General features: G+C 37.2%; 2 protein-coding genes across 2 annotated transcripts in view; one reads left to right on the forward strand and one right to left on the reverse strand.

The window, feature by feature from the left end:
* Positions 1 to 2,082, forward strand: part of LOC145764524 (uncharacterized) — a 24,632-nt gene extending 22,550 nt beyond the window's left edge. The window contains exons 10-13 of the mRNA XM_082576141.1: positions 288 to 443; positions 895 to 972; positions 1,243 to 1,294; positions 1,670 to 2,082. Of these exons, the coding sequence (XP_082432267.1) occupies positions 288 to 443; positions 895 to 972; positions 1,243 to 1,294; positions 1,670 to 1,728 (345 nt within the window). The 3' untranslated portion in view covers positions 1,729 to 2,082. The remainder of the gene's footprint in view (positions 1 to 287; positions 444 to 894; positions 973 to 1,242; positions 1,295 to 1,669) is intronic.
* On the reverse strand, positions 1,820 to 25,975 carry LOC145764523 (axonemal dynein light chain domain-containing protein 1-like). The gene is made up of 26 exons (XM_082576140.1): positions 25,786 to 25,975; positions 25,293 to 25,441; positions 24,177 to 24,392; positions 22,968 to 23,147; positions 22,269 to 22,418; positions 21,662 to 21,748; positions 21,302 to 21,414; positions 19,617 to 19,701; positions 18,989 to 19,129; positions 18,548 to 18,711; positions 17,592 to 17,686; positions 15,971 to 16,068; positions 15,156 to 15,283; positions 14,672 to 14,778; positions 13,671 to 13,754; positions 13,106 to 13,238; positions 12,094 to 12,187; positions 11,361 to 11,548; positions 10,517 to 10,613; positions 9,889 to 10,059; positions 9,607 to 9,699; positions 7,818 to 7,863; positions 7,064 to 7,295; positions 6,814 to 6,913; positions 4,811 to 4,930; positions 1,820 to 2,873 (listed from the first exon to the last, which is right to left on the reverse strand). The coding sequence occupies exons 1-26, from the start codon at positions 25,913 to 25,915 to the stop codon at positions 2,772 to 2,774; spliced, it is 3,303 nt and encodes a 1,100-aa protein (XP_082432266.1). The 5' UTR covers positions 25,916 to 25,975; the 3' UTR covers positions 1,820 to 2,771.
* Positions 25,976 to 27,083: the final 1,108 nt, after the last annotated feature.

The following is a 27,083-nucleotide window of genomic DNA, read 5'->3' on the forward strand; positions in this document are numbered from 1 at the left end:
TTTATCAAAGGTTTTCCGTAGCCTATGAAATCAATGGAAGGCAATTGCACTGACATAACAAATAATTAAAACTTGTAGGGTGAGATTCATCAACAGCAGGTAATCCACCGGGTAATATAGCTTAATCCATTCACCAGCTGCAATCTGCCAATTAGAATCGCCGATTACTGATACACAAGGGATTTTGCGCAACCTGATCTTTGATTAATTAATCAAGCGATCAACTAAATTGGCCGCTTAAATGATCCACGGTTAGTGCAGCAACCCTTAAGTCACTTTTATTTCAGGATGAGTCTAGCGAAGACGAAAAACCAAATACTATTATATCAACGGCTGTCGTCAACACCCATACTATTGTTGGCGCCGGGAGTGAGTTTCTTTCTGCTCAAGGTCAAGCAGCCAATAAGAAGCCGCGACGCCGTCGACGCAAAAAACAAGCTGAGGTAACGCAACATGCCAGTTTTAATTACATGTAAAGTAATTTGCGTTCTTTAGACTATAGGCTACTAGGTTACCTCCTGATGTTAAAGATGATACCTAGCTTTTATTACCGACATTTCGACGTCAAGCCAGTTTCAGTTAGCAAATCAATCCATTTTTACGTTGATTCAATTTCTGCAAACGATTAACATTATTGGATTGGTGCAAAAAAGAATCCATGCTTTTTGGAAAAAAAAGTGCTGCGCGGATGTAGCCTATGCACTTTGACTATGAAAGCACAGTTTAAAACCCAGATAGCATAAAGTGCCGTTTTTTTACATTGTTACTACATGACTTGCTGTTAGCACAAACTTACTACAAAAACGTCTGCGCTGCATCGCTAATAGGTTGTAAGAGATTCTTTTCGGTAAAACGAAATTTTCGCAATGCAAGGTTTGTTTATTTATTTTACAGGGTGTCAGTGAAAACGTTGCGAAAGAAGACGTTGTTTTACCGTCTAGCATCTCTGCTTCTCCCGTTCCTGATGAAGAGGTGAGTAACTTTTCAGAAAAGCAATATATTGATAAGTAGTAGAAGTCAATGCTTCGAAAACGTGTCGACATAGAAAACCAATCTGAACAATTACTCTCGAAACTTTCTCGTGATGCGAAACCGATTGATAATTTTTTAATGACACGTCATTTGAACATTCACGAAATCCTTAATACTCAAAATGGAGGACATGAGTGCATTTGTGCGAACTATGAAGTTGCGGCACGTACGAAGACGCAAAAGCATGACATGTCTCTGTTGCTTTTGTAGATGAAAAATCCTGTGGCGGCTGAACCTGTTGAGGAAACAGTCGCAGAGGAAGGTGAGTTGACGCTTAGTTCTTTTCCAGACTGCAAAAACTGTCGTTTTATACACTGTTTTAACGTCTGCAGACGTTGACTTAACTTAAAAATGACGGATTTTGCTGCTTGGGATGTTGTTTCACCAAACTTTGCATTTTTATTGTTTTAAAGATATTAAGTTGTGAAGTTTAGCCGTGATTTTGACCGCCAGGATTTTTTGAATAATAAAACCTTCATGAAAAACACTGCACCAGATATTATTAATTGCCTTGCAACAGTAGCTTTGCAAATTGCACAATGTTTTCGAATAGTGTTTTCAAAAACGCGTTGGTGATTGGATTGTTGGCAGAAGATGTTTGCATAATTTTATTAAAGAGAAAGTTCTTCTTTTGCAGCGTGGTCGGTCAGTAAGCCTGGAAAGAAGAAAAAACCTCGTGTGCGAAAAGACGAGTAAATCGTTCGAACAGTTCACGAGCAGCAGTGCAGTCTTTCAAATCAAATCTATTTTTCTACCTGACGGAAGCGAATTTGGTTTTAAATGAAGCCTTCGACAAATTTCACGTTTTAACTTGTTTCGGAGAGCAAACTTCTTGCACAGTTACTAGGAAATTTATTTATCCAGCAATTTTCATGCTTGTCAAAAAAAAGTCAAGTGACGTAGATGAAACGTTTGTGACGTTGCCTGCACGTGACCGATTTTTTTTTGACGAACACCATACTTGGTTGTTTTTTTGTTGTTGATTTATCTTATCGGAAATTCAAGTGTCATGAATTATGAAGAACACGTAGTAACATGTATTAGTTTCAAGTCGGTTTGTCATTCTTTGAAGTATCGGTGGACTTCTGTGTTGGACATCTAGGGCGAGATTTCTGCTCTTGTCGTGGGCAAGGTCTCTCTCTCTGTAGCCCCCTTCGTGAGAAGGTCTAATGCTATAAGTTTCCTTTACATCTACAATTTAATCAAATGGCATTTACGTGATAGGACGCGGCGAACCACGTCATGTTCGGTGAGGGCCAATAACAACAAAACTGTGACTGGAAAGTTGTTCCACACTTTGATAAGTACAGCTTACTCCGTTGTTTTTTTTTTTACATCCAGGCTTACGATGTCGCTGGTTCAGGTTCCGAAGGCCAAAGTTTACTTTCGATATTAGGCTACGAAGTTTAGCTGGCTGAGTTGAAACTGAGTAATTTCCTACCGTCATCGCTTCCTTTCTAACATGAGTAGATCCAACTGCAGCCTTTGATACAACGAAACATACGGAAACTTTTCTTACAAAATTTTAAATCTAGCCCCAGACAGCAAAATCTGTCAATATTGTATTGGTTTAGTGTCTGCAGACGTTGAATCAATGTAAAAGTGATGAATTTTGCTGTCTGTGGCGTGGTGACAAGCTCGGCTTAACAAGGATTAGTGGATTGAACAACGTTATAGCAAGTACATGTATTACTAACAATCTCAAGAGAGCACATATTTTATAGCTCAACACAAGTCGCTTATTTCTTTTTCGCAAACGACTGTTTCTTCGGCCGGTTCGATCCTCGTGACGTAGAAGATCTCTTTGGTAAGTCGATGGGGCTTCCTCGGCGCGAAGATTTCTATGTGAAACAAGGTGAACGATTAAACATCACGAGTCCGTTTAAGGAAAAAACGCCGCCCTTGCGAAGAAAAGCGAGTCAGGCTATACAACATCATATGATATTTGAGCACCCCTTCAAATACAATGCGTGTTGATTAACCTGTGATCAGGTTAAAGGGTATTTTTTTTCGATGGAAAAGTATATAGACCAACTATCCCATTCCTAGAATCATCTGCCACGGGTAACACAACCAGAAGAAAAACTACCCTGCCTGGTATGAATGGTCATTTATTTTTGTTTCATTGCAAAACAAAACGTAGGCTACGTAAAACAAAAACGTAAAGTGTGCATTCAGTGCCGGTCTTTGTAGTGTGCAAACCGTGCGATCGCACAGGGCCCGCAATTTACTCAGAAAATGCAGTAATTGTCATTTCCAATGGAAAAAATTCAATTCACAAGCAAGTACCGGTAGGCCTATCCTTGAAGTCAGTTGCGGCTTTAGGGTGAGGCAAGTGCTGAGATTGTCGGGCCACCTTTACAAGTTTACATGCCACCAGACAGCACCATTTTACAATAATATTCATACCCAAATTTTTGTTGAACATGCTCTCAGAATGCACCCAATTCAAAGTAATTTTTCAAAATTTTCTGGGGGTGGCCTCCAGACACCCCGCTGCTGGGGGTCGTCTTCGGCGAACACGCCGCCGGCCATCAAAACACCCCCTCTCCTTTCACTACTGAATTGAATCATTGTCATTTGGGCCCGCAAAGCATATTCCGCACAGGGCCCGAAATACCCTAAGACCGGCACCGTGTGCATTCAATGAGAGTGCGACAGACCGTAGCCCTAAAAAGGTAGGCATTTTAACGTATTCCACTGCGCCAAACCAGTAACGTAATCATGCGTAACATATGACATCACTGATGTTTGAAACCACCTGATTGCAGCCAAAGATTCTTTTTGCACCCAGTTCAGTTACAGAAGAAAAAATACTTAGTAAAGACAGGAGGTGGGAATCGAAATGACTATATCTCTTGCCCTAACTCCACTAGGCTACGCTGGTGACGGCGATTCGTTCACTAAGTTTAATTTGTATCAAAAAGTTTTCGAGAAGAACGCTCTCAATATTACGTGCTGAGTCACATGATTACAATCAGCTGATTCGCGAGGAATCGTAGACTATGTTACGCATGATTGCGTTATTGTTTTGGGAAAGTGGAATAGCCTCCGTTAAAGTGCCTACCCCTAAAAAGGCGTAGGAGATCGTCGAGTGCAGTCTCTCATTCAAACAGTTTATGAAAGCAAGTAGGCTATTGCGTATTTAAATAGCAAATCAACAGAAGAAACAATAATACGGAAGAGTTGGTTTTCAATTGTTGGATTGGAAAAGTCTCTGAAAGGTTGTTCCAAGCTGTTTCGTAGACTGGAGGCTTTGAACCACAGTCCCGATTATTAACTGACTACAAATTATTCCATCCACCAGATGCCGCTGAATGGAGAACAGCTCTTAAATGAGTTCCTCAAGCTCACACCCCAAGAGCCAAACCAGCGCGCTTGATGTTGTGTCTACGTGCACAAAGTCAGGCGCTGAACCAACTGAGCTATCGGGGCGGATATCCCCAAGCGTTTGGTTTTCGAAGCCTTGCGTCTTATGGCTCTGATGCACCACGTTTACTAAAGTAGCCCTTCTGTAACGGCGTCAAGATTTTGAAATAACAAAAAAGATTTAAGCAAAGGCTGTTTCTTGAATCTATTAAAACACACCTAATAACAATAGACTGAATTACGTGAGTCTTCTACAGTAGCACAGTAGGTTGCTCACATAAGCCTAGCGACTTACGAAGGCTTGATAAATGATAGGCAGTTGCAGTGCGACAAAATATATAGCCAACAAACTACCCCCAATATAAAAAGCGGACAATTTTACTTCTATGTTGATACAGAGGCTACTTACCGAGTCTAATTGACTGCCGGTCTTTTCCACGGCAGGACTGCTATCTTGACTGCCCGCATCTTCAGGTTCAACAGCAGAACTCTGCACAGAAGATACTGGCTGCGCTTCCAGGTCAAATACCTAACAACAACACACAAATTTGTTACTAACAAGTTACCAAAATTCTCTCCGTTAAAATCCAATCAAAAGTCTAAAATACCACAGCTTCATCAGAATGAACCATACAGATAGCGCTATGCCTTCGATTTGCACTAAAACATAAGGATAAAAACACATTTTTGGTTTAAATGTAAGCACATGTGTCAAGTCATTTACTAACATTATTTTTTACCACAAACAATATTTTTCAGTTATTCCTTGTTCTTAGAAATTAATCTGTGCATCTCACGGCAGCTGCAATCTAAGTTTACTTTTGCTTGCAGCAGAGATTTAACTATCCGTTTTATGAAGGCTGTTTCTTTGATAACACAAGCAGCCTACAACATAGATTGACATCAACAAGCCAGATTACTCGAAGTCAACCACCGATTGTAATATCAAAAAGACATTTAAGCACTATAGAAAAAAGTATTATTTGCAACACTGACGATACGCTTATTTGTAATCTGTAGATCGTTGCAGTAGATGGGGTATTTTGACCGGTAGATACTCATAAGACAATTTTCTCAATGAACTAGCTGACTAAAACGTAACAATCCACCTTTAAACAGACAATTGTATGCTTGTGGCCAGGCATGAAGGAACCATGTAGGCCTCGTGGGCCTGGGCCCAACTACTTTATTTTCTAGGTGGGCCTGGTTTACCCACTTTTCAAAGCCACATTTCTTTGAAAGGGTAAACTAAACGGCAAATCAGAGACGGAGTTTCAAAAAGAGGTCTTCACTTATTTGATACACACTAGTTCGATTATTATCTTTGATAGCCCAATGATGAAATCCAATCTTCAAATTTTTCTGTTGAGCCCACTATTGATGGGAAGCACGTGTAGGTGTGGTTGCGTGTGATTGGTGGAGCAATCTATCAATCAATATAGGCCAACTGTAATTATTCTCTATGGTTGAAACAATGATATCATTCTTTAGATCAATGAAGTGATTTTTAGTCTCACTGAAACTAATACAGTAGGGAAGTAGGCCTACAGTAAGTTGGATTGACTTTGACTGCTGCGCCTCTGGGCTCACCTACTTTTAAAATGGTTCCTCCATGCCTGCTTGCGGCTCATCTTTCTTGCGCTCTGCATTTTAAAATTAATTTTTTCGCACCTTGCCTTGCTACCACATCATGTGATCTGTTTAACACTTTTTGATGCTGTTACCTATGATTCTCATAGAGCCTATATCGTTGAGTTTGAGCTAGTCAGAAGTACCGTAAAGTTTTTGCTTTTTCCTGTTTATAGATTTAGTAAACCACTGTATTTTATTTAGAGGTAATTAAATTGTATGCATGTTATTTCTGCAGAGGACATCTTGTGATGTCGAAAATGCTCGATAGTTAATTTGTTGCGTAGTTTTGTGTTTCTGTAAAATGTAGTAAACTTGAATATGTTAAACTTGTTCACGTTGCTCGGTTTCGTATGCCTATGATTCAACAATACAAACTCTCTACCGAAGCTCTATATACTCGTCGTCGTCGGCTCCAGCTCGTGTCCGAGCATTGGTTTGTCTACAAATCGAATTTGGCTTTGGATAGTGATGTCTATATACTAAAAACTTGATAAAAACTAGCACTACCTTTCGCTCCTTCTCATTTAGGGTGACAATGTACTCGGCTGCCCCTCAAGCAGAGCGCTGAAACTATCTGTCTTGTAAAGCGCTCAAGCAACACAAAACTGCTTTAGCGCTTTAGGAGCTTCACAAAAGTTCCACTACTGCTAAACAACAAGTCTGTTTACTTTATCTTAGCTCGGCGTTTCTCTGTCACCACAAAAGCAAGATAAAAAAAAAACTCAAGTCACAAGTAGAAAACATTGAGGTAAACATTGCCATCACATGATTGTAGCTTACTGATTTTTGTAGCGAACGTATCTTTTCAGTTGACGAGTTTAACTCCTCTTCAAGTTCTATGACTCTTTGTTCTGCTTCTTGAGCTCGGATTTCGGTTCGTCTGAAATATAAACAAGAAGAAAGTGAAAGTCTTCTTAAAGGTGCTGAACTCTATTCAAAAATTGCCTTTAACGTGTTTGAGTTATTGTTATCGATAAAACACGACCCAGCAATGAGAACTAAACGTCACAACTGATAGATACAAACTCACAGTAATAGTTTTTGTATTTTATCCATCTTGGCTATTGCGTCATACGCGTTTTGCATAAGAGCAGATGACGGGGAGGGGAGTTCGTCGCTGTCCAAAAGCCAGGCTTCATTTTCATCGATGTGAGCGCTTTGTACATTCTCGTCCTGGCCAAGAATTTGAATGTTCATATCTGAACTCAAGATGGCGTTCGGGTCTGTGGCGGTCGATAGCCTTTGTACCTCTTCGTTGGTAGCTGAGAGGTTTAAAAAACTTAATGAAATGTAGCCAATCGCGACTGAGCAGCAAATGGCTTCAACTAGATTACTACACAGACGTAGGTTATTTTTGCCACGTTGAAGCTTTTCTCCAGTGGTTCAAAATCTACATGAAGTAGACGAGAAGGCAAGAAAGTTGTTGTTAGTATTTCCCTTTAAACTCATCATTATTAAGCTGTATAGCCGAGTGTTTAGAACCTCGGTAGGATGCTCCAAAGGACGCAGGTTCGACACCGCTCATGAGCACGCAGTTGTGTTTTTCGACAGGACACTTAAAGGTTTCCATGAATATCGACACGAAGATTGGCTTCCTTGCCTTCACGTTTAAATCTTTAACCACCGGCGAAAGCTTGGATACGATGAAAATGTTTAATTTGCAAAAAAACAGTCATGCGCACTCGGCGGGTGGCAAACCGGCACCCTTCCTGGTGTCGATCGGAAGCACTATTCTGCCATAGCGTCCTAGCTGATAAAAAAATGTCAACAACTATGTATCTCACCGTCTTGGTTATCTTGTCTCTCGCTGGCACCTTCCATTGACATTTCCTTTAACAGAAAAAAAGCAGTTGACATATTCGGTGTTCTTTTAAAACCTTAATAATGTTTTGGAGATGTACTATTTCTTGTTCCGGGATAGTAGTGAAAGGAAATCTTATTTAGAGAGTTAATTATTTCTCGTATATCTTGGAGGTCAGTGGGTGGCCATATGGTGCCCAATTTGGGTTAAAATCTTTTGTGTTGTAAATATAAAACACAGCACACGACAACTACTGGCTATGTGATATTTACACATGATCCATGAAAGCTACAACAAAAGAATCACAAGAAAAAAATATTGCATCAGTTTTAATGTTTGTTTATTGACCTCATTCCTAGCTGGTCACACCAGGGATCCACACATTCAACAACTTTTTGTAGTCGATGACTTACATTAAGTAGAGGTTATCTAATTTTTACTGGTGCACTCATTTTAAACTTTTAAGACTACGTACTTTGCTGAAGCACTGCTTTGATATACTCAAAAAATGAGTTTAAACTTTTCCAAAATTTACGTACACTTCGGTAAACGAACATACACTTGACATGTGGGTGAACAACAGTGGCGTATTCTCCATGCATGCAAGGCATGCCTTACAATTCTGATGAAATCAGAAATCTTTCAGGGACAACGAATTTATGCGTAGAAATAGAAAATGTTAATAGCAGAACCTCCTAGCTCTCTTAATTTCAATATTAGAAACAACTGTTTGTTTTCAAACTTTGCTGACCCTGGCAACCCTGCATGCTGAGTAGAGCTCAGCAGTCAGCATGCGTTGATAATACAATTTGCCTATTCGCTGCTCTTTCACAACACCGTGGCGCAAAGGCGACCAAGGCATGCAGATTTGAAATTGCATGCAAAACAAAAATCCCTATCTGTAGACAGGGTTGCCAGATTGGCTTTTTTACGACCAAATTAAGAAATTTGACTTTATTGAAAAGGGTTTGGCCGGACAATTTTGTTTGGCCACTGCGCCTTTTTTTCTTTTGGTCTTCATAATTTAAGTCCTTGCAGCTTTCTACTGTAGATACTGTAACTTTAGGCCTATGCTGTATCAAAGTTTTCAGTCAGATTTCGGCATTGGCGATGTCACAGAGCACCAGGGATCTTTCGGTTGGGTGGTCGGTAATCTAATCCTATTTCAGCTGGTCAGGTTTAAACTTTAAACTGGTATACGTTGTATTGCATTGCAAAAGCTTTAGCCTAACTGGTTTTGAATGTTTAACATGGCATATAAAATTAAGACATTGGATTAATGATGTGTTTCAAACCCCATTTTTTGCAAATCAGCTCAAACAATTATCAGCTAAGTAAAGCTCAGATTGCACGAAAAGCTATAAAACCTAAGGAAAATTTGCAAAATTTTCCTAGGGGAGCATGCCCCCAGACCCCCTTACATTGGCTATGACCCTCCCTCCATTACATGCCTAGGAGAATCAACCAGGATACGCCACTGGTGAGCAAGCATAAGCTTGGGGCAATTTGGGTGAACGAGCATAAACTTGGGTCAATTTGGGTAAACGATGATACACTTGGATTAATTTGGGTAAACTTGAGTGAACGAGCATAACATTGGGTCAATTTAGGTAAACTAGCATAGATTTGGGCAAACGAGCATAAACTTGGGTAAATTTGGATAAACGAGCATAAACTTGAGTCAATGTGGGTAAACCAGCATAAATTGGGTCCATATGGGTAAACAAGCAAAAACTTGGGTAAATTTGAGTAAACTTAGGTTTACAACATACCAGTCCTTGGGAGGCTTCGGCCACTACGATGTCTTCTATGATTTCTATCTCAGGCGCTTTAGCCACCTTAGTGGTTGTCACGGCTGACGTACGCTGCAATGACGTTTAAAAGATTTTAATCAGTAAAGTCAAAAGATTGTTAGTTTAACAGAAATATTTTATATCATTGAAACAATTGCTTAAACAATATTTCATGAAAATAACTTTTCAGGCAACACAAAAACTTGAAAAACTGCAAAAAAAAAACAATGTAAAACTCCAGAAGATTAAAAGTATTCAAACCCTATCAGTTCCTTGTCTGGAAAGTCGGGAGATACTTTTCCGTCTGTCCGAAGCTTTTTCATCCGGCAAACGCAACTTTTCCGCTAAATCGAGGGTCAAAAGTTTTATTTTCCGAGGAAGGATTGAGTTCAGCAGAAACTCGCAAGTCCGAATCCACTCCCTTGCTTCACGCTGAAAGAAGAAAGTTTGTACTGCTAATAAAGCAACTTGAAATACATCGAATCGCAGTCACAGATCACACTTAAGCGTCGTTTGGATCACATGTAACCCAGACAATCACTTTATCGGGTACAGATCTTCACCAGATTGGGTACGGATCTGACTTGATCTGGTAAAGATCTGTACTCCAAACGATCATGTTTGTAGAGTTAAAAACAATCTTATCAAACTAAGAGAAAAATACATTTGTGAAAAAATCTTTAAAGAAATATCTAAAATCTATCACATCTTTTTGCTGTAACGCTGTCACTAGAAGTTGGTTACTGGCTGCATTTTTTTGAATTTAGACAAAGCAATTTTAGACTAGAATGAAAAGTAGTTGTATTTGGGGTAAGCAGACAAAAGAGTAGCTTTGACAAGAGATTTGTAAAATTTATTCATTGCGTCTCAGCAGTGCTTCCAAACTCACTTTTACACGAAGAAAGTCTCTATACTCATGATCTGCGTCATCATCACCTCTGTCCTTCTTCTCTTGCATGGTTGAGTGAACAATGCCAATGCAACACCTACAAGTTGGAAGGCAATAATCGTTTCTTTCAGCAAGCCAAAACATAAATCACAATGCGCATAACTTGAACTAAAAGACTGTTGAAGCTTGCTGATTATAATACAGTTCAACAGAATCATTCTTTATTGGTTTGAGTGAATTTTAGCTGAAATTTGCTAACACTTTAAACGGTTAGCTTTAAGAAGCAGATATACAAATAGCCTGATGCCACCCGTCGAGCGTGATAGGCTATAAACAGTTTACAAAAAAGCAATAAAACATGTCAGCTATCGACATGCTTGAAGGTAACCAAATATATCTAGTCTACGCCTACACTTTTTCTGAACTATCAATTTTTTTTTTTCGGTTCTTTATCTAAGACATGGTTTTTCAACACAGAGGGATTTTTCATCAAAGAACGACTCTGTCAATATTGGAAATAAAGGAGCTATTTTTTACTTTTTAAAAGTAAAAGATTTCAACATCACTCTTTGTTCAAACTGAACCACAACGTTGAATAGCGGGTGATTTGGCAAAAGAAAGCGCTCAAGTCCTACGATCTAAACAAAGTAATTATTAAGTGTCTTTATGAAGTCTACAGTATATATAGGTCCTCATATGAAGGCGATTGAGGCATGTGAAGGTGGATCCGGTCACCCTCGGTAACGGAGGCATCACCAGATTAAACATACATGTCTTATGTTCAGAATGGGCGTCATAGTTGCTTAGAACAAGACAATGACTACAAAAAGAAAAATCAACTTACTGCCAAAAGTATTCGGTGAACAGTGTCATATATTTGCTTATACTTTTAGCTTTGTCCACCAATTCTTCTCGTGTACACATCTTCAGCATACTTGAATCAGGCGGAACTTGAATATTGTCGTGGTTTGGTACAAGATGAAGGAGCATTTGCACCATCCAGAGAACTAAATCAGTGTGGATGGAGCCCACCTGTTATCACAAACCAACCATATTATATTCATGCAGTTCAAATTTTTTCTAACAACTTAAAAATCAATGAAGACAATATTTTATAAGTAAAGCCATTCCAAGCACTGTTCCATATGCTTTGGGTATAGGGGGCACTTGATCATAAGCCTCACCCCCAAGAAAAAGGAAAACATACCCCAAGATCAAGCTTGGACCACTTAACGCTGATGTTTTGTCGGTATTTTTCTTATATTGTATATGTGGAACCGAATCGAAGCGTTTCATATAATTGTGTTAGGTTTGACGCTAATCACTTGATACTTGGACAAAAGCTTCCTTTGATAATTTTTTTTTTAAAAATTATACAGCAAAGTTTATTCTTTTGCTTGAACAATATTAGGCCAAATAGGCCCCTTTAGTTTATAAAATACTGTTGCCTTAAGAACACTTCGGGTAAAGTTGAAAATTTTCAAAAAAATCCCTAGGCTAGGCAATGCGTATTCGATAAAAACTTTTTATAAAAACTTATAGCCAGCATACTCCAAAATCCAAATAGTCCACCAAACCTGAGCCAACATCTTTCCGTCTTCAGCTTCAACCTGGGTGACGCTTTCCTTCATCCACTCCTGGACTTTCTTCATGACTTTTTCAACACTGATGCTGCAAGAAAGAAAACAATGTCTTCAATTCCAAATACCAACCATTTCAAACTGTGGCATTTTTCTGTTTTTGTTTTACTATTGAAAGTACCGTTTTTAATTTTTAGCCCATCGGGATAACTACATCGCGAAATATAGATGCACCACAACATGCAGCTGGAAGCAACGAAAGACCATGCAGCCATCGAGTCAGCTGCTTCCGTTTTTGACAAGTTTTTAAGCGTCTATACAGACTACACTCTACACATTGTACTTGAGTATGCCGTGGTAAAAGTAAAGAGTTGGTATTCACCAAAAATAGAGCAACTAAAAATCCACGAGATGAATGGCAATTAGCTGAGCATGTTAGAGATGGAAGAGAAAAATATCTCGGTATAAAATGGAAGAATTTTCAACGCTAAATTGTATGGTAAAATTTTTGTAAGACCGTTTTTGTAGAATTTAGCATAATTTATTCAGCATGATACAGCGATACATTCGCAACCTGATAAATACAGTAGAATAGCTCCCTCAGTTCTGAAGTAATCCTTAAAGATTAGTGTAAAACAATTTGCAACTTTTAAAGCGGCCATTTTTGAATTTAGAAGTATGGAAAATGTAAAAGATATACTGTGGAAGTTTCTTTGAGTGAAATACGGCAATTTTTTTCGTTAAATTCGTTAAATACTACAGTACCCCAGCCGCCATTTTACATGATTTTAGTCATTGCGTACAGCAGAGCAACGGTGCACAACATAAATGTAGCCCAGTATCATAACATTGGACTGAGTGAGATTTCGTCGCCCATCTCTGACAAATATCCAGCATCCGCTTAAATAGCATCAAAATTATGCTTCCGATACACAATATTACTAAGACGGTCGCATTCCAAACATTGTACTTTCCGAATCGTGAAAGTAAATATCGAAAAATATCTTACTGTGTGTGGGGGGAGTGCTTCATTCTCGCGTCATCAGTTTGTTGCCTTCCCACGCATTCCACAGTCTCGTCAAGAACGTTGCAATATTCCTGCATGCTTTCATACAGCCCCCACCAATCTTTATCAGACAAGGCTGCGTCAAAATGAAGCAAAGTGTAAAAAACTGTTGGAAACACTCTCAAGCACAAGCTTGTCTGGCAGAGAGGTTGTTTTGTGAAATTTAGGTTTGTAAATGGCGGATGAATAATTCAGTGGTTCTTAAACTTTTTTCGTTGCGACGCCTGCGGAAAAGTTTGCTGGATTTGCGACGCACCCATCGATAGGAATTTTAGTATTTATTATTGATTGTGTGTGTCCTTCTCCAGTTTTCATTTGTCTTGCGGCGAAGTGAACTAAAATTGTGCTGGTGAAATATGTGACTTATATACAAGAAGTTTCAATGCCGTTAAATTACAACTAAGCAGAAAACAAGTTTTAAATATGCGAAAAGTCTATAGATGGTAGTCATTCCTATTGCAGTCTTTTCATGCTTTTCATAATAATAATTCAATAAAAGATATCTTACTTCCTCCAGGGTGCAATATTAGAAAAAGCTTGTTAACATAGCTGTCAAGTCCATTTTGGACGTTCATCATTCTTCTGGCCACCCCTGTGTATAAAACAACGACAGATTAAATGTTACCACGGAATGTGAAATGTTACCACGGGGAATATTTAGACTCATCAGCCCAGCAACCTTTTCTCGTTCATTTTAATGAAATGTTGAACACAAAAAAGGTGCATTCCTGGTATATTGTATTCCAAATTCAGATCAGACAAATGCCAAGGAAAAAATGTCAAGGTAATGTTTGAGCAGATTTTACACAGTTACAATTTTAAACCTTTTTTGAATTCTCTAAATTCGAAAGCTGAAAATTTTGTGATTTTTTTCTGGATAATAATTGCCTCGTTGTAAATCCCTTCGATTGTGTGACTTTTTTGTTTCTTTTTCACTGCCTTTTTTTTGTTTTTAGTTTCACTCATATACTGGCATCTTTATTTTATCCTTCAGTCAGCAAATCATTCCAAACAATCAAATCAAACACAGCCCATTTTCAAGCTTGCTTCCTTTGACAACGAGATGACAGCGTCACAAAAAAGTTGGTTGGTTGTAAAAAAGTCAACTTTATGAGTGTTTTAGCGTAATGCAGTGTTGCTCAACCAATAAAGATTTGCCTGACTTATAGTCAAGTACGCCTTTGTAATACCAATGGAAAAATTACAGCAAGTTAAGAAAAAACTGCTAAATTACCACACTGAAAACTAATTTATCCAACAACAATTTGAGCTACAAAAACTGAAAAAGCTCTTAATTACTGTTCTTGTTCACTTCATACAGTAAAATGTTGAGTCAATAGGGTTGCAGAAATTGAACCTTGTCTAGGATGCAAACTAGCCTTGCGCCGATCCTGACCACAACCAATATAATGAAAAAACGTTGTGTATATCTGAGCGTAACTAACGACACATTACAGGAAGTACCACAGGTCAGGAATCACTGATTTAAGGTGTCATGCAAAATTGTACCGTTTTCTCCGTTGATTCTTATCTCGAGCTGCTTTGTGAGGTCATGCAAACTCTTGTTTAAGTCTTTCAGTGTTGCGCAAAGAGGCAAATCCTCACCGGTCTCACTCCTGTTGAATGTAGGTGAATAAAGCAACGATGAAATGCAATGAGTTTTGAAGATAAGTTATTGGTCAATCAATATATGTTCAATATATTGTTAATGTGTTTTGTCACGCTCATATTGAAGCTCATAACCATCGGTGGATGAATATCATCATCTCTCATGAAATTCGTCATGCAATCGCAGACTTCCTGGACGAATTTCATCATCTCTCATCATCATCATATTATCATCTCGTAATCATAGGTGAAAAAGCGGGCGGGTAACCAAAACTTTATGTCTGAAAATTCTTCGATAATATCGCCAGATATACTATGGTTGGAAAGATGACGTTGACGTTGAAACGATGTAAAAAAGACGTATTTTCTACGCTTGCAAGCATACTTGTGTCTCCTGTAAATCTCCAGCGCTACATCAGTCCACGCCTGGTTTTCTCGTGTCATCAAAACCAACTTCTCATCATTGACCAGAAGTTGTCCACCGGCAAACCTCTCGCCGTCATTTCCAAGTTTCTGCAACAACAAATATTTAGATGCTCACTGGCCGAGTGGTTAGTGTCATTGCCCCTGGTTCAAGTAGACCTCAGTTCGATTCCGGGTCCGGTCACAAAAAATAATTTGTCATGACAGGCTACCATTTTTTTTTCTTACCCTCGGTAGTAAAAAAATCACAGTAATGATTATTATTATCAAACGTCGTAAAAAGGCACAATATGGATAAACAAGCTCGAGGAGGTCACTCAAAGCTGTTGCTTCCACTGTGGTACGCATGCCAAAGAAACCAAAATAAATGTTAAAAATATTGCTACGGTTTCTATCGCTCTGCAGTACCAACGATAACTCACAATATTCTATCTTCTTCTGGGTATAAGTATTTCTGCTTAAACCGTAACAAAAAAACGAGGTGTAATATAAAGATACGTACAGGGTATTAATAGAATTGTCTCTCTCCACTCAGTTAACTAGGGATAATGCCTGTACTGAAGAACCGGTGGCAGTATGTTTCAAGCAAACACGAAATGGTATAAAATAAAAACTGTAGTGACAGTGTACTTTCTATTACTGTAGTTGAATAGGGATGAAGGTACAAATTACACATACTAGGGCCTAGGCTATGTGATTTAAAAAAAAATGTAATCCCAGCCACAATTCTTCTATGCCAATCAGCTCATAAAATTGATCACTAAATCTTTTTCATACCTCTTCAGTGGTTTTCAAGAAATCGCAGAGTTCCTGGACGAATTTCTTTGGAGGTTGTTTCAAAACTTTAGCGTCTGAGGTGTTGGCAACAAGGTTCTCTACAAACCCCACATTACACTTAATAGCAAATACCAAAACAAAAAAAAATTAATAAACAGTTTTGAAACCAACTTGACTTCGGAGTAAAATGGTTGGAACGCCTGGTCAGTCATAATAAAGAGCCCAAAGTGAGATACGATACTCATGTTCATGTTCAGCAAATATTTTAAAAACTAGATTGTCTCCATCTTTATTCAATAACACTGAAGATGTATATTAGGCATATAAGTCCCGTACGTATACAAATAAATGGGAGCGGTGGATGCGAAACAGTTGTGACAAGAAGGACAAGGCTGGGAAGAAGTTTAGGGAATGAGGGGAAATGTTATGGAAAAATAGTTTCGTTAAAAACAAAAGTCTATAGGAGTTGTGTGCGGCCTGTAATATTGTACGACAGCGACACATGGGTGCTGAGAGAGAGTGAACTGGCTATTCTAAAAATAACGGAAAGGGTAACAGGGAGAGCAATGTGTGAAGTAAAACCAGGAGGGAGAAAAAGCTTATGTATATGCTAGAGACGAGGAAGATTTGAACAACTTGCAAGGGCAATTGGCGTAAGATGGTATGGGCATGTACTAAGGAGGGAGAAAATAAATTTTCTTTGAAAAGCATTGATTTTGAAGATAGATGGAAAGTGGAAACTGGAGAAAGAGCAAGTGCAGAATGAGGCAGTCAAAGTCGGACTGAAATAAGAAGATGAATATAGAATAAGAGCGAGATGGAGAATATGAGTGAAGGCAATCGCTGCAAGGAAAGAATCGGCCACCCTCACTAGTGGGGACAAAACCTAATTTGGATGATGATGAAAAGAATAGAGTTTTGAAAACGTCTGCTAAACTTTATGCTGCATGAGTTTTGTAGCCTATCTACATTTTGGGCTCTTTTATCTTTTCTTCTGTGAAAGCACAGTACTTTAGTCTTATATTATTGTAAGTTTGATGCTGAAAAACTTCACACACTTCTACACAGGATGCAATAAATTGTATGAGCAATGAGCATATTTTCTAAAGGAAGAAGGACTGAGATAAAATGACAAGCTACCAAATATGCTTATTAATCCCATAGGTCCAGTACGACCAGTAGCCTATATTAAGAATCATGTATTTCCGTATATGCGACAATTCTAGGTTAGTCTACTTTATTGGTAAACATAAAACAAAAGTATACAAAACTTGTTTGTTTGATTGAATCTTTATCCTCGGACTGGGAAAGCTTCTTGTAAGCTTAATCCTGGCAGTTTCGCATGCTTGTAGAGGCTTTGAATCACTGACGCAGGCACGGTCACCGAGATTGAAAAAGTAAAGTTTCCCATTGTTGAAGTGTTGTTGCTGGGGAATTTTCGATAGGTGCCGCTGAATGGAGAGCAGTTCTTATAATGCGCAGTCCTTATTGAAAATAGGTTGTTTTATTGCCTTAATCACTAACTGAAGCAATAACCAAACCACTTCAGTTAACAAAAGAAACTAAGAACAACAGCATTCAATTTTATCAAGCATTCACATCAACATGTTTTTTAACTCACCATCGAACTTGATCACCCACTCTTTCAGACCAGCTTTGACACTTTTCAGTAAGTTCACCGTGCGCTTATCTGCTGCTTCGAGTTCTTGGTTAAAGCTAAAAAAGGCTCAAGTCTTAACAAGGAAACAAATGTCAACATTTGCGGCAAGAAATAACTTTCAATGTTAGCAGTTTCGTGTAAAGCCGCTTTTGACTTTGGGTTATGCGATCTCAAAGCAAAGATCGCTGTTGGACAAAGAGTTATATTTTTCTAACGACATCCGATGTGGAGATATTGTAGAAATAACTTTTCCAGATAGCAAATCAGTGGGCTGCAGACGTTAAAGCAATGAGACAAACGACTGATTTGCTGTCTGAGTTATTATAGTCATAGGCAATGAAATCAGACAGGCAATAAATACCGCCTGTTCTTTTATCCAATTTCACTTTATCAATCACTTTATGATGTTGATTATTCAAGTCATTAAGATTCATCTGATAATGTCTGGACTCTGGAGTCTTATAAAGCAAAAATTACCATGCTCATGGTGATTCGCTATTTAAAAAATCTTCTTTCTTAAAATTGTGGTGCTATTAATACTATACGTTTGTGGTAAAGGTTTCTCAATTTTTTGCTTCCTACCTTATTTTTTCATCATATTTAATAATTTTTATTTCAATTAGCATAATTAGCATTTCCTAACAAAACTACACTTGCGTGATGAAGACTTTAGTAACATTCTGAACCGGGTGGCATGAAGAAATGCCATCGGACAAAGTAGACATTCGTTGGCAACCAACCCTCGCGATAGGGAGAACAAGAGACGTTAATCGTACAGATAGAAATTGATAGAATCTAGCACAATATTTCTTTTATATCACCAGAATGTGCCTCATTTTCCAGAGTGAAAACCAAAATATTGATACGATGGTTGATAACAAATATGGATATGTCACAAATAAGGATACGTCACTCACTGAAACATTGTTTCCCGCCATTTTTCAACATGTTTTTGAACGTCGGTCAAACAGTCGCTGTCATGGTCACTCAACATGATCACGAAGTGGTTGGAAAGCTTGTACCAGGCCTTCTCGCTGACGTGAAGACGTTTGGCAGTATTTAAGGAATTGATGGAAGTGATCTGATGAATTCATAATATCGTTAGTTGCTTCTCTGGGAATAGTCGCGATGTTTTTTTGATAACTGAGAAAGTAAAGATGGAAAATAGGCGTTGTTTTATTGCTTTACAGACGTTTCGCGTACCATAAAAACGCGAATCTTCAGAGTAAAAACCATACAATGTGAAATTTTATAGTAAATTAAACACCAAACCAACAAGTAACAATTAATCATCCGACAGCATTTTAAAAATAAACTATGCTGAAAAAGTCAAAGGCACTTCGAATAATATTTTTTACCTTCAATGCGAGACTGTAAGCAGCATTGCTCCATAGATCCCTTTCAGAAGTTAACATTGAAACATTGGCTTCAAGTCGTCGTCTTTGCAGCTCATACAGATCGTGATATTCATCCACCAAGTTCGCATTCGTTTGTGATTCCTGTGAAAGGAAAAAAGGTGTGATTTGATCAGCAGTAAATTCTAAAAAAAACAAAAAAACTTCTGACTTTTGCTGACGCTTAGTTTTGCACTACGGGACACCGACAATAAGGCTAAGAACTCAACACACTAAAACAGATATTAGCAGTTAACACTTAAACAAAGTAACTTGAAGTGTTCAAGATTCACTCGCTAACAATCGAGTATCATGAGAGATACATCACCATGGTGTGATAAAAACTTCTTTCAAACAAAGCAGAAAACTTGTTGACAGTCCTTGTTGCACGAAGAGAAAAATTAAAAGAAAAGAAAAAATAGCCCTTCTGATAGTTTGGCTTATTTTACACCAGAAGAGCGTATCATGTTATTGCACTAAATGCTTAGTGAATAACCTCATTCAATTTTTAGCATGGCGGTTCAAGTTCAAAATAACAATGTTTTTCACCATTGATGAAATACAAACGGCTACCTTTGCTACTTCATCTGACCTGTAAAGCCTTGGCCAGTTCAGCTTCAGCTAATTCAGCATCAACGGTCACTTGATGATCATGTTCTCGCACGGTTTGAAGTTCTCTAAATTACAACCCTGATAAACCCTACTGAAAAGATTGCAGCAGTAAATACGTTAACGTACTGTAGAACTGCGAAAAATTAACTCATACATCAGCTAATAAAAAAAAAAAGATTTTAACTTCAGATAGTGACTGAAACGACAAATACAAACGAAAGCAAATAGCTATAACGGCAACTATAAATAAAAATGTACATAACTGCTGACAGTGGCACAACTTTTCGTCATAAGGACTCATCAGTGCAGTAAGTGCACTGGGAATGACCGCGTGGTTATACACCCCTGTGTGATGATTTTCCATGTTATATAATCAATATGCTATGCAGCCACTGTGACACAAGTTACAAATGCCATATACAAGATTAAATGCAAAAATATAAAATTGAAAGAAGATCTTAAGTAACCTCTGTAGAAACGTAAATGAAGTTTGCCCAACAGTCCCATGCACTTATTCGATTGCATGTAGCATCACGGTCACTTGTGTTACAAAATAAAACAATAACAAGGAACATAGAAACATACAAATGAGTGCATAATCAGTACATAATCATAATTCATAATTTGCTAATATCGACTATTTTCTTCCATTTCCTAATTAAGTTTCAAAAATATTTTTACATGTTTTGCCTGATATGCCGTTAAAATAGTGAAATCGCTTTCTACATAATGAAAAATCTCATTTTTTTGCAAATGCAACATTTAGAGCAAAATTTGCATTCATCACATTGGTTCTGATGAGTCGTATTTGCACAACAACCTCGTTAGATCGTTATTCACGTCATAATTGACTGATAGCAATGTTGCTGAAGGAAGAAGTACAAAGGAATAGTATTTTCAGTGAAACAAAAGAATGGTCCGGCCCCTCTACTTTTAGTCAATGAGTTGAGATCTTTACAGATGGTGTTGGAAGTGTATTTATGCGACGACGCATCGTGAAATTGATTGAGTCTAATTACATTGATGCAAGGACCATCATCATAATCCATCGTCGGTTTGTTCCCCACTAGTGGGGGTGGCCGATTGTTTCTGCGCAGCAAATGTTTTTATCCCTTTTCTCCATTTCACCCTATCCCTTGCATCTTCCTCCTTCAGTCCGATTTTTTTAAATTCATCCTTCACTTGTTGTTTCCACGTTCTTCTTGGACGACCGCGTTTCCTCTTCCCATCCACCTTTAGATCTAGTGCCTTTCTAAGAAAACTTCCTTCCTCCCTCCTTATCACATGTCCATACCATCTTACTCCATTTGCCCTTGCCATTTAGTCTATGGTCTCTCTCATCTCTAGCATATCCAACAATTCTTCAGTCCTTTTTTCCCTTCTCGTTTTCACCGCACACATTGCTCTCACCATTGACCTTTCCGTTCTTCTCAGGATTGCCAGTTCACTCTCTCTCAATACCCATGTCTCGCTGCCATATAGCATTGCAGGCCGCACACAGCTCCGATATACTTTTCCTTTCATCCTTAGTGAAAATTTTCTGCCATACAACATTTCCCCACATTCCCTGAACTTTGCCGTTTAATTAACGTATAATTAACGTATAATTAACCAATGACGTTTAATTAACGTATAAACGATATTATTTACAATCTTGAAATTTACTTTGTAAGGAATGCGATTGATGACTTAAACCGAAGCAATTCTTCGGTTAATCTTCTATCGAGCGATCTTTGCGCCATCACTTCGGCATGGAGGCTCTGTATTTGCCGGGGAACCTGAAAAAAGTTTGATGTGAACAGAGAACTTGTTGGTATAACTTCACTGCAAATATTACAATGTAGTCAGTCAAACTAAGGTTTGGATACACTCATCGCAGATCTTTCAAGCGATAGATTCAACACTCAAAATTGAAACATAACTGAATCTTTTACTGTTTATGCAAATACAGTATATTAAAATTATAGTAGAATGTGCTGAATCAAATTAAATCAGACTATAAAACAAGTTCTATCGCTAACTTACCCTGTTCAACAAATCAGCATATCTGGTCCGAAGCTCAGAGAGAAGTTGGCCTCTTTCAACGCATTCAACGCTAACTTGCCGAATGATCTGGTGAAAGTCAATAGTACACACATTGTCATAGATGTAAACACTGACGGCTTAGGTATGCAGCAGCACTGTTATTCTAGAAATGGCAGCAGTATTATGACAGTCAACAAGCACCAGATTTATGCTCAAAGAACGTGCATTCCAAAGATAACTCACCATCTTGCATTCTTGCAACAGCATACAATGCATAGTAGTGCTATAGGCAATATAGGCAGCATTCGTTTAGTGAATGAGATATTTTATATCTAACGACATCTTAAATGTAATGTTTAAGCTGGCAACCTTGGTGACAGGGTTTTTATTTCAGTTGAAATTTCAATTTGTCATTTTCTCTTTGCAATTTGTCTCTTTGCAAGTTCACCTCAGTGTTCAACATTCTATTTTGACAGTACATCGACTGTTTATCACGTTGAGAAATTTTTATGTTCGATTTCATGCTCCAAGACGAGAAATAAGTAGTCTACAAGCACATAGTTTACAAGCATGCTCTCATTTTAAGCCATTGTTGCCAATAACACACCTCACTGAACACCAAATCATATATGTTCTGTTCTTTCTTTATTAGTTCAAGTAAGTTGTGGATTTGAGTTGGTCCCCTCACTTCTAAGGTGTCATCTAGGACACCACTCTGTTCTAACATTGTGTCCATTGTTTGGAGAAGTTGTATAACCTGTCAAATGAAATGAATTAAGTCTTCGTTGTTGGATAATTGTATTGCTCTTCAAGTCCTCAAATTAAAACAAGAGCTTTGAATTCAACTTTATCATGTAATACCCTTACCAACATATCAAAATCATGTTCATACCTGTAAGTACACAGCATATTAGGCCTACTCAAGAAAAAAATTGCAAAACAACATTTTTGAATGGTATTTGAGCTTTCTGGGACTTAGATTTCTTGAGAAAATGATGGAAAAGCAAAACCTAATGCGTCTTGATGTATAATAAAAACCACACATATTAAGACATTGTAAGACTTACCGTACCATAAAAACAAACATGATTGTATACTGTATAGCCAACAACTTTAACTTCGTTTAATAAAAAAAAGTATGTTTCAAGCAAATACAATCTATATCTAGCCCAAGCCTAGATACCGTAGCTCATAACAAAAAAATACTCAAATTATGAGAAACTACTCAAAACACGAGAAACAACTCAAACATGAAAGCTACTGAAAACATGAGAAATTACTCAAAACATGAGAAACTATTGCAAACCTCAAATCTCTTGGTCGGGTGTAAGGATGGGAAGACTCTAAGTGCTTGGTCTCTGTCTGTTGCCAATGTAGTTTGCTTTTCATCGATGTATTCCAAGCCTTGTACAGCTTTAGTCTTCACCAAGTGGTACTCCTCCGGAATGACTGTGTCCGGGACTCGCTGTCGTCCAGTCTTTAAGGCCTATTGTGCAGGAGAAGAAAAAATATTACACGATTGAGTTGAAATTTATATTTTTTATTAGTGCCGTATAGGATAGGCTATAACGCAAATTCAATGGTGAAAAAAGATTTATTAGTGTGACTTAAATATAACTGCTGTAAAACAGAGTTGAAATGGTTCAAAGGCTACTCATAACCAGCTGTTTTTAGCCAATACCGTAACGCGTCATAATATAACTTACTCTTGAAAATGAAAGACATTGGAGTATGCAGCCAAGGGTGATAAACATATAAATATTAGATATATTATACTCGAAATAAACAAAATGAAACCAAGACACAGTTTACAATTCATGTGACAACAGAATCTTATGCTAGTGAACATAAAAAAATCAAACTCACATTATTAACATTATTAATTGTTTTCTTACGATACAAAAAGAAAAAATAACGCAGAAATTGCGTTCCCTAACTACTTATTCTTACTAACTACGTACTACTTAATGGGTTAGGTTTTAAGTACCAGAAAGCCTTTAATAGGCATACTACTTTAATTTGTATTCTAAAAAACTGAATTATTTCATAACCACATTATAGCCTATGTCTTAATGCTTTGACTTATCGAAAAAGTATTTTTTCTCATCATTGCCTGCAAAATATGCCTTCGTATGTAATTCTTCAGCAGGTTTGTGACAGTATAGTAGATATACTGTATAACGCATCAGCTCAATCAGAACAGTTTTATGCTACTTTTATGCATTGCTAATTGTTGAGTGTATTATTGTAGATAAAATAAGCTATCATAGGCCTAAGCATTGCCAAAAATAGTCAGTCATGGAAGTAATTTTAACTTAGCAAAAATCATAAAGATTATTGTACACCTACAGGTAACAACTTCTCAATAAGTGTTAACTTTTTTTCAAAAAAATATTGTATCTATTCACAATTTAACCAGATTGACATCAAAAATCCATCAAAAGATGAAGTTCAAATGTAATCGTCTATCAAACAAGCATATATGCAAAAATATTAACAAATGCCATGTACATACATCTCCGCCTTCAGCTTCCAGTCTGACGGCACTTTTATCTAGTTTGCCAGGTCGTGGTGGGACAGGCATCTGCTGGTGAGCGATGTCATACAAAAACGAAACATCCCGTGTCCCAACTCCTTTTCCCAATGAACGAGGGTTGTCGGTTAAATGTTTGAATTGAGTACGCCTTGCTTTGTGATGCCATACGCCTGAAGGAGGTCCCTTTTTAATGGCCTAAAAATATGAACATTTTAATGAACAAAGGATAAAAACAAAAAAATTAAGATTTAGATTTATTCATTCCAATTGTACACTCTAATTGCGTACAATTTTTTTATGCTTGTATGTGTGCTGAAGTGCTTGTTTGAATGTATGTTAGTTTGCTATCATGCATCTGTGTTTTTTTTTACTGCATCATATGAACTGTAAAGTCTAAAAAAACAAGTGATAATAATTGTATGAGAACTGCATTACAATGATCTACTCAAATATTTGAAGTAAATGCCTCCACGATATTTTCTAAGTTTCTAAGAGCACCACAGCTTCCACAAACCTATCTTTGTATTAAAACCTAAACATGATTAACAGAAGCTAAACAAATTTACATTGCTAGCTATTGAGAATTACTGTTCGAATCCGATGAACATGTTGGTTAACATCAACACCACTTTAGATATATTATGGCATAAAATTTAACATGAACACACGCATTACAAAAAATGCATGAAAACATTTTATGGTGTTTGTTTTTTGTGTTGTTTAATGTAACAATTAATTTTAAGCCGAATCTCCTCTTCGTTGAAGAAACATGTAAAATATGTTTCAATGGTTAATGCATAGCTTGTTTGCATTGAACCAATCAGTAATATAGTGCATTTAAATATTTTTTTTTGTAAACCAATATTCTTAATCTCTAATTTGTATACTGATTGATCTGAACTGAACAATAAACCACCTCAAAAAGTGAAATGATATGATGGTTTTCTTTTAAGTAACTGAAGTATTAAACTGAAAAAAAAATGCTATTCATCCAACAATGACATCTCCTAGATAGCAATAAGCTTTTAAACAAAACAAGCAGCTCTGCAAAGCAGTGACTGTCTTTCAAAACAGCGATAATTTCCAATGACTAACCATTCTCAACCTTTCTGGAGTTTTGAGATCCTTGATTGGAGACAGATCATTCTTTTCCTTTTCACTGACAGTATGTGCTGTGCTAAGTGCAAATAACAGCTCTTCGGGAATCATTTCATTTTGGATTTCAACTAACTCCTTTTTATTACCTGTGCATTGAAATAAAAATAAAATTTGTGAAAGCACTTTATAAATGCAAAAATGAGATAGCTATATATAAAAGGTAAAAGGGGTCCCGTACTTGATTCAAGTGTCGGGTATGAGATAAAAAAGTTCTCATTGTACTAAGCCTTCGACACTAAGGAGAGTAGGGTGGCCAGTTCCTTTCTCTCGGCCGCCTTTACCTCAGCAACTAAGCCTAGCAATATATATAGAGTTAAAAAATAGCTTTTTATGAGAGTGCGTACAAACAAGAATAACAATTAATTTTTGGTTGAATAAACTTTCCAGTGTCATATAGTAACACACAGCATATGAAAGCAACTTTACTCACTGACTGTAATCCAATTGTTATTTTCCTTTGCTTCCAGAGACACTTCATTGTTATCAGAATGTTCTTTTTCACTTCGCATCATAACACCTACATGTTCCTCTGTTGCTGGTGGAGCAGTCTCAACACTCATTTTAGTAGCATATAAAACACCGTAAGAAACAACTCCTTATCTTATATTGAAGGATAATGTTGCTCTAAAAAGTTTAATTACACTCTTAAAATTTAATTGGTCAAATTATGGTAATGCAGGACAGTTTTTAAAATACTTTTATTAGAACCAAAAAGTTTAAGCTATTTCAATTCTTCTTCTAAGGTCCAACCCTCGCAATACGAAGAACAAAAAATTAAAACCGTGCACTAACTAAGGTTATTCCTTTCATAATTGTCAAATAACCTGTACTGATATATAGTAGAATTAAAAAGGCAACAAAAATTATAAATATCTTACAGAAAAAGAGAATGTGCTGAAATTATTATTTGTAGACATTGAAAACTTTACTGCTTTTTGGGGTAGACTATAGGCTGTAGCCTGTAGGTCACATAGAACTGCCTTACATCCTTTGTACAAGGTATTACAAAACACATTGTTTTAAACCAAAGTTGGGGCAAAAGGAGCACTTTTTTAAACAAGCACTTAAAAGCAATCATATGCAGTAAACCGAATAAATTGAATTTTATAGCTTCAAATTCACCAATTTATTTTGGAAGCTGCTCATATTTGTTTTGAGGATAAAAAGCTAATCCAAGGTTTTGCTGATTTTATTATAATCAAATGCGCAAGTTCTTAAGCAACATACAAAAGTGTTTGTTTGACATCATTAACCATTCATTTTCAGTTATTGAACCTCATGATGAGAGTTGTGTACGAATTAAAAGGTAAATTGTATTTGTAAAACCAAAAAGCATTAATCAAAAAATAAAGAGCTCAAAATCTACATAGGCTACTAAACTCATGTTTATACATGCTGATTGCTGCTACATTTTGATCTCTTTGTTTTTTGATTAGATTAAGCAGGCGTTCCAACCATTTTGTTTAAAAAGCATTAATTTTGCTTAGTGACAATGACTATATCAGACTAATGCAGGACTATTTATTGATATGCTTATCCGAGTTATGTTTAGCATGTATGACATGTCTGAGCAACTAGGCCTATAACCAATAAACCTTTGAGATGATTGTTAACTGATTAACCTAGTAGTAAAACCACTACATTTTTTTCTTGATTAAAACTTTTTAAGAGCGTTTTACTGTTCTCTGCTGCAAGGTTGAGTGGCGAAAACATCTGCGCAGCGCTCCA

Source organism: Aplidium turbinatum, chromosome 2, assembly GCF_918807975.1.
Source record: "Aplidium turbinatum chromosome 2, kaAplTurb1.1, whole genome shotgun sequence".
In the NCBI taxonomy this organism is placed as follows: Eukaryota; Metazoa; Chordata; class Ascidiacea; order Aplousobranchia; family Polyclinidae; genus Aplidium; species Aplidium turbinatum.